Source organism: Anas platyrhynchos, chromosome 8 (assembly GCF_047663525.1).
Source record: "Anas platyrhynchos isolate ZD024472 breed Pekin duck chromosome 8, IASCAAS_PekinDuck_T2T, whole genome shotgun sequence".
Classification (NCBI taxonomy): Eukaryota; Metazoa; Chordata; class Aves; order Anseriformes; family Anatidae; genus Anas; species Anas platyrhynchos.
Genome location: NC_092594.1, coordinates 20145693 through 20153695, shown reverse-complemented (window position 1 = coordinate 20153695; position 8003 = coordinate 20145693). Strand labels below are relative to the sequence as shown.

Genomic DNA, 8003 nt, shown 5'->3' with positions numbered 1-8003 from the left:
CAGAGGCACCTGCTGCTAAGGGAAAACCTTTCTAGAGACGAGTTTTACTGGTCCTACAAAATCCAGATGAAGTTGCACTCTGGGGAGTGCCATCTACCTGCACAGAAGCAGCTGCCTGCACATAGCACATCTGATACATGTACCACGAGCAGGACTGGACCATGCTTTCACTGCCTTTTTTTCTCATTTTAACCAGCTGCCCTGAACACAGAACTCGTAGAGAAAAGCTCATCACATTTCACTTCTGCATCTCAAAGACAACCCTGCCAGAGGTCCCACTGCAGCATAACCACCTCGGGTAGACCAGAATTCAAATCACACACACGGCGTGGCAGCAGGCCAGCAAGCCTCAGCTCTAGGAGTACACTCAGGTGAAATAGCAAACTTTGACACACAGCTGGAGATGGCAGTTGCATTAGTTGCAGCTATCACCTTAGTAGGACATCACCATTGTCCATATCCACCCCCGCTACAGTAACTTGAATGTGGAACTAGTTTGAAGCTTACTTCTCAAAACGACAGATTCATGAGCCTTGGCTACATAAGGCTTTCACCAGCACCTGCACAGCACTTGGATGCATCAGACACACCAAAGCTGCTGGCAAGGAGGACTCTGGTGCTTGGCAGCTCTTCCACCCAGCAGCCGTTCAGTGCCAAGCTTCAGAAAGATGTTTCTGGCCCAGCCAGCACGTGCCCTCTGGCTGCGGCTGTTCCACTGGCCTCACCAGCTGTTCTACCAGGACTGAGGAGTGTAGATAAGGGCACATTCCTTGACAAGTCTCAGAAGCAACTTAGTGAAAAGCGTCCATTCAGAGATCGGTTTGTTACAGACAGACGTATAGGCTTTTAATGTACTGGGGAATCAGAGTTACAGTTTGATGCCTGAAAGGGAAGAGGGGTTGGATACAAGAACAACAGCGATGCTGGACTCAGTCCTGGATGCCACAAAAAATGCAGTTTCCTCTGAGCAAGCAGGAGAGGTGCCCTCTGAGACCCCCTCACCTGACACAGCAAGGAGGGGCAGGAGCAGCCCAGCTGGTTCCAATCCGTCCCTGCAGTTTGCACCAAACAGTAAGACCAACCGCCCCAGCAGCGATGTGGGCTGCGTGCCGATACCCTACTGCCCCTTTTTCAAGGGCAGAAAAGGGAGAAGTGAGGCCCTGACAGCCCATTTAGGAACACGGATCAGATATTCTGCCCATGAAGATGATGGTGTTGAGGGCGGCTTCCCGGATGAAAAGCAAGAAGGGCCTGTTGGCTTCAAAGATAATTCTGTTCATGGGGAAGGAGCGGCCGGAGACAAGGACAGCTGTGGCTGCTGATGCCTCACTGCCTTCTTCATTCACCTACCAACCAAAAGAGAAGATGGGTTTAAAATACAGGCATTATGCAGCAGTTGGAGGGCTCTCCCTCCTACCCCACCGGTTTGGAGCACAAGATGACAGCACAGGTCAGAGCACATTCTTTTACATTGGTAAAGAGGAGATCTCTACCCAAGGAAGGCAGGAGGATAGCACTGCCAGCCCGAACGTGCCGAGCTATGCCACCCACCCAGCACACACCTGCCATGAAACAAGCAGGAAAGAGCACTTGAGTCTTGTCACAAAGCTTTGGATCAGGCCTCAGGCTCCCACCGTGTCCTACTTGTACTCCCAACACCTGCAGCATCACTGGGGGCTGAGCACCTTTACACGCTCAAGGTACCGAGCTTCTACCTTACCCCAGAGCCCCAAATCACTGAGAAATTGACCACCACTGGTCCAGAGCAACTTTTTTCCCTTTATGCTTCAAGTTTTTAAAAGAAAGAACAAAACGCATCCTGGGACAAAAGAAGGCTTACCTCAAGGAAGGCTTTGTGGAAAGCCTCAGATACGTACAGGTCTGTACGGCCCTCTGCAACTATGCCTGAAACCCAGAATAACAGAATGGGGAGAGTTACAACAATGTATGGAGAGAGCAGCTCAAGATACAAAACAACTCCATCCTTCATGACCTTTCATGACCTGTGTTCAAAACAGAAGGCACATCTGCCCTAAAACAAGGATATCCTCCATCAACTGTAATTGATTACTCAACTCCCATGCCCTTGGTGCTGAGCAGGGCTGTGTGTCCTCGATGAGGACAGAGCACCAAGTCCCTCATGGGTGCAGCATCACTTCAATGTGGGCACAGTCTTTTTCCTCACGTGTTGCCCTGGCACCTGCAGAGGAGCGGTTATACCTCCACCTCCACCACCCCATTTCCACATCTGACCTGGGAGTCTGGCATTTTCTGGACTGAAGAGATCTTCCAGCCCCATTTTTCTCAGCTTCTCCTTGACACTGAAGCTGTCCTCAATGCGGAAGCGAGGGAGAGAGACTGTGAGAGAGACCTCCCTCATGGAGTCTATCCAGTCCTGCAGCTTCTCCGATGTCAGGTCTCGCTCCACCTCCACCAGCGGTGTCCCAGCATAGGGCAGGACCAGCACCATTGTGATATCGTTCCCCTTGTAAGGCAGCTCCACCACCTGCACTTTGTCCTGGTGAACGGATGCGTGGCGGAATTTGGACTCTTGGTACATGATTGGGACTTGACAGGTCTCACCGTTGGCTTTATGAAACGAATCCAGTCTTGTGTTTGGAGTCGGGAACTGTGATTTCCAGTGCCCCTACAAGGGAGATTGAGGAGGACAGAGACAAACATGAGCATCATTACTCCCCCCAGGGAAGTTGGCTGCTCCCCCAAGTTTTGTTAGCTGTACCTTAAAATAAATGGTGTTGACCAGGACCAGGACAGTGAGATCATTGATGCCTCCCTCTGGGATCACTTCTGTAATGCGCCTCTCTGTCTTATTAGCCACCCACTCATTTATGATCTTCCTGGAAAGGTCTGGCTTCTCCTGAAGGACGAGACCAAAATAGGTTAAGTCAAGGGTTATAAAAACTTCTTTGTAACCCTTCTGTAGGAGGCATTACAGGGCGCACGCTGAGGAAGGACACCGCACAGTGCTGCAGTGTTTAGAAATTAGGAGCTGCGAAGTGAGTGTGGTTAAGGAGCTGGGACAGGAGGAGCTGTGTCCTGTCCTCCCGCCTGCCTTCACTTGTGTCCTGCATGCCCAGAGCGTGGCACTGCCTGCAGGCAGGAAGTGAGGACGCAGCAAAAGCAGAAGGGCAGGGAGGAAAAAACACTCCCCTCCCTCTGCCACAAACCAACAAACCAAAAAAAAAAAAACCACAGAAAAAAAGACACACACAAACAACAGAAGTTCACACTCACTTTGAAGTTCAACGGCCAGAGTTTGGCTCCATACACTGTTTCGCTAATGTTCTGGTAGGTCTCGTTAAAGACCAAAGACTTCTCTCCGAAGAGGCGGTTGGCTGATACCAGCTCCGACGATTTGTTGGCTTTCTTGTAAAGCCGGCAGTTGAGCTTGGCAAAGAAGAAGTGGACTTGGTCGGACGTCTTTTCTGAAATAGTGTCAAACTGGAAGACCTGGAGGGGCCAAGCAGCGAGAAGATATTCACCAGCCAGCTCTTGTACTCCCCCACAGCTCCAGGATCCCACCAGCAGCCTTTGCCCTCCCTCACCAGCCTAAGCCGCGGAGCTGAGAGCTCTACAGACCTTCAGAGCTTTTGCCCCCCAAGTTTTTCCTCTTTGCCCCCAACCTCTGTCAGGGAATCAGTTCCAGCCCAGCACGTGAGCCACCAGGCTTTCCCCAGCGCTGTTACAACCGGCACAGTCCATGCTCAGGGATTCAACCCCCCTGCCCCAGCCCTGGGGGGCCTCACACAAGGTGGGTGGCACGGCAGGGGCCTGGAGGCAGCTCCTGGGTCAGCACAGGCCACAGGAGGTTTGGGCTAAGCCCTCCTGCGAGAAGGCCGAAGGCTGCTCCTTCCCAGGAGCAATTCTCACGGTCTGCTGAGTAATTCTGGTACTTGTTATCTGTTTTCTAAGATGTAGCAATTGCTTTGAGGGTAGGTTTCTGCAGCGCATTTTTTTCTCCCTAATCCGCTCCTAGCTGCCAGCTGGAAGGACAATTCAAATTTGTCAGCTAGTCTCCAGCTCAAGGCTTTAGGCACAGAAAATCCCACAGCACAGCGCTCACGGACATCAGGGATCTCTGGCACCACGTCCTATGGGAGGGCACTGGCTCAGCGAGAGAAGGGTCCCCTCAGCAGGAAGGGCTGGCCAAGAGGGGAAGGATTTCAGCATTTTGCTGTTCTGTCCCCAGACTGCAGATGACCGCAGGTGGTCCCTGCAGAGCTGGGATCTGAACACAATGAGGCACGAACAGCCTCGCATGTCTTCCTCCCCAGGGGCTGTTAAACCCAATGGTGCTTCTCAAGCCTGAGAGCCACCCTAACACGGATGGCTCTTGGCAGCTGTTGGCCACCGTCACCTCTGCAGCCTTTCAGCCCTTGGTGACAGCTACAGGGAAGGGCTGAGGAAACACCACCGACCTCCATGAGCTGCTGCAGGGTGTCACCACACGCTCCGAGCTTGGTCATGGCGAAGGCTGTAGAAATGCTGAGGGGCGACATGAAGATGTTTTCTCCATTGTCCTTGGAGTCGGCCAGGTACTTGTAGAAGACGATGGCAAAGCGCGAGTTGGCCTTCGATAGCTCCCAGACCCGGGGGTTAGTGGACTCCGGGATCTTACTCTTGCCCTTCCCTGGCTCTTGCCCCTCGCCCTCCTGGAACTTCTTCTCGGGGTTGCGATAGATGCACATGGGGTTCACCGGGATGTCGCGGGGCTTCGCAGTGCAAATATCTTCTACGACATAGGGCTTAGGGGCAGCCAGGCCCCAGACGCTGAAGAGACACACCACAAAGAGATGCATTGTCCTGGAACCAGAGAGAGAGCTCACTAGGCACCCGCCTGCCCAAGAAATCCCCAGTATTGTCACAGCACCCGAGCAGCAGGACCGCCACAGACCCCCCCTCCCATCGCCCTTCCATACTGCAGCTGCAGGACAAAGCAGGAGGACAGGCATCACCAGCAGGACAGGAATGCCTTGGAGCACACTCTGCTTTTACACATGACATAATGAAAACAGTGCTTTCCTACAGCCCCGGGTGCCTGTTTTTAAGCAGCCCTGGCAAATTGGTGCAAGGACATGTGGATCAAAGGTCTGAGCCTCCCCCACTGTACAGCTGCCAGAGCTGGGTCTGCAGTTCAGTTGCATTTATGCTTCTGTACAGCTACTACCCAGCTTCCTCGTGTGGAGGGCCCCTAGGTGCCACAAACTTGGCAGACAAGCCAGCCTTAAACAAAATGTTTGACCATTTCCTTCCCCTTTTCCAGTCCTTCCAAGCGCTGAGCATCTTCAGTCCCTAAAAAGCACACTACGTACGTTCATATGGTGTAGCCAGGGCACTGCAGCTATTCCCATCCATGCTGCGATAAAAACTGACTGTCCCTGTTACCTGAGGAGGTGAGACTAACGTCAGTGACCACATTCCAGCAAAAACAGGTCTTGAAAAGTCTCCTAGAAAGCCAGAGATCATTTACATTTCCACCTCTGCTAAAGCAAGGGATGCCCCTCCCACCAGCGCTGGCAGCAAACCCTTGCTGGCCATGCGGGGGCCGATGAAGCAGCACGCAAGGCCTTCTGCACGGAGTGGTTTGGAGATGCCCTTTACGTGACTGTCGGGTTTGTTCACGTGTCCTGCGGGAGGAAGCTCACAGACCACAGCCACAGCAGCTTGGGAAACAACTGCTGGAAAGGGCTGGCAGCTTGCCCAGGACGTGCCCGCTGTGGAAGAGAAGCATCCAGCTTGGGTCTCCGCCTGCCCCCGTGCGCTCAGCGCTGCAGTAACCGCGCTGCCGTGCGACTTGCGTTCACCACCGGTGCCACCTGCCTCTGCAGCACCTGGTGATCTGGGATGTGGGAGACCTCTGCCTTCTTTCACAGCCTCCTCACCGGGCTCTTGAGCAACAACTTCATCTGGGCTCCAGTTCTTCTGCAAAAGCAGCGATTACCTCATTTGGCACCAAGGCTGCGTCAAGCCCTGAGGGGCCCTCTCCAGCTAATAGCATAGCAACAAGCACTGCAAGAAAACACGCCAAAACAAGATGTTCTTGCTCAGGCCATGGCCACTCTTGGTGGTAAAAACAAACAGATTATCTTTCAAAAGGTTTAGTACGGGTGCACAGAGCAGCTGCAACACCACGAAGAGCAAAACCTAAACCAGGCAGGAAGTCAGCTGCCCTGACACCAAAATCACCCAGGGCAGGAGGGGAAGAGAAAGGAAAGCTGTTCAGATGCTTTTGGGAGCGGTACGGTCACAAGGAGCACAACTGCCTGCTTCTTTCAAGACAAAGGCAGATGTTGGTGCCTGGTGCCACGCATAAAACCCAGCACACAGGGGAAGGGAGCACGTGTAGACTGCACGGTACAGTCCCGACTCTGTAAGATAGGAGGTGATACAGAATTTTACACTTAATGCCTTAATTCAGATTTATCAGCCACTTTGGCCAGCTCAGCCCACCCAGTGCACGTACACAGCGTTTTCAGGACAAGGGGAAGCACGAAGCCTGCAGAGAACACCCGCTACAAGAAGGGAGGGCTGCCCCTTAGAGCAGGAGCCCTCCCTAGCTCTGAGGCCAGCTCAGTGCCGTGTCACTCTGCTGAGAAGCAGCCCGCCTCCCTCCGCAGCTCTTTGCCTTCCCCTTTCCCCCTGCAGCACTGCCACGCATCCATATGGCAACCGCTCTCACCCTGGAAGGATCCCAAAAGCATTACAGCAACATCGCTGTCTAAAAAGGGTTACTGGCAGGGAAGAATGTACAAACTGCGAAGGGCTCATTTTTTCTGGGAGAAGTGTAGAAAGCCAAGAAGCGAGTTGCTGAATCAGCTTGAAACCAGAAGACTCCAGGCAAAGGCAGAGAAGCCCCCAGCCCACGCCTGCCGTGTGACACAGCCGGGCTGCAGCCAGCACAGCACATCCCCACCCTGCCGCCACTCGGCTCTGCAGGGAAGGGCAGCCACAAACGGGGCTCAGAGCCCCCAGCTTGGGGAGCTCCCCCAGACATGCTGGGCTGAACCTGCCGTCGCTCTCTGCTGCAGCACGAACGTCCTGCAGCACTCACATGGAGTACTAAGCAGTCCAGCAGCTCACACCACTTGAAGATGATTTATGCGCTCAAAAAGAGCTTTCCCTGATCCCCTGAGAGCCCCCAAATGGAGCAGAGAGCAAATCAGCACTGCTCCTTTCCAACCAGGTCAGGGACTGGTGCACACAGGGGACAAGACCCAAGCACAGCACAGGCACCAGCAGGCCCGTGTGAGGGCCGGGCTGGCAGAGCCTTCTCCAAACGGCTCCTCTGGCCCATGCCCGGAGCAAGAGAGCAGGCTGGCAGCAGCCTGGGTTCACAGGATCCTACAAAGGGAAATGAACCTGTGACAAGGAGTTAATTAAAAATGAAAGAAGAGTGGAATTGGTTTCTCTTACCTGGCCCGCTGCCTCCAGCCTTCTGCTTTTGGGATGTAAAGACAAGTTGTTGGGAAAACAGGCAGTCTTGCTCGAGACCTGAGGGTGCCCAAATCAGTCCAAAGCAGTTTCCCCACTGGGTTTCTGTGCTCGAGCAGAGCACAGACAAAAGCAGAGGGTGGGAGGGGAGTAGGATGCTGAGGCCAAAGGCTGATGACCAGCTGCAGAAGGTTAAGCAAAGAGCAGAAAAAAACAGTGTTTGGTTTGAAAGAGGTTTTAAAGTTCAATCTGACAAGGGAAAGTTTGACCACCCATCGCACACCAATGCCAGCTGCCTTCATTTCTTGTCAATAAGAAAATTAACTGCTCATGAAAAACTTTCAGGAGGGCAAATAAAAACCTGACCGTCCTAAGGTATTTGTAAACCTCACATTAGCATCTCATAACGCAGCAAAATGCTTCTTTCTGCCCCGAACCTTATCCCTGTCCCATCAGTCCATTTCCCAAACAAATGGGCACAACTTAGGACAATCCACCCCTCTTCCTGCCCCGTGGTTTTCAACACATGCCCTCCTAAATCCCCTCACCTT

The 8003-nt window shown here is 53.1% G+C and overlaps 1 protein-coding gene across 1 annotated transcript; it reads right to left on the bottom strand.

Moving 5' to 3' along the window:
• Nucleotides 1-816: 816 nt before the first annotated feature.
• On the bottom strand, nt 817-7632 carry SERPINC1 (serpin family C member 1). The gene is made up of 7 exons (XM_005009866.6): nt 7435-7632; nt 4440-4824; nt 3256-3471; nt 2741-2878; nt 2254-2647; nt 1841-1905; nt 817-1346 (listed from the first exon to the last, which is right to left on the bottom strand). Exons 2-7 carry the CDS (start codon nt 4818-4820, stop codon nt 1173-1175), a joined length of 1368 nt encoding a protein of 455 aa, XP_005009923.3. The 5' UTR covers nt 4821-4824; nt 7435-7632; the 3' UTR covers nt 817-1172.
• Nucleotides 7633-8003: the final 371 nt, after the last annotated feature.

Excerpts from the sequence above, each read along its gene's own strand:
- SERPINC1 (XM_005009866.6), bottom strand. The coding sequence starts at position 4,820 with ATGCATCTCTTTGTGGTGTGTCTCTTCAGCGTCTGGGGCCTGGCTGCC. Across the intron at positions 3,472-4,439 it reads CCCTGCAGCAGCTCATGGAG|GTCTTCCAGTTTGACACTAT; the intron begins GTCGGTGGTGTT and ends TGGCCCCTCCAG. Across the intron at positions 2,648-2,740 it reads TCAACACCATTTATTTTAAG|GGGCACTGGAAATCACAGTT; the intron begins GTACAGCTAACA and ends TCTCCCTTGTAG.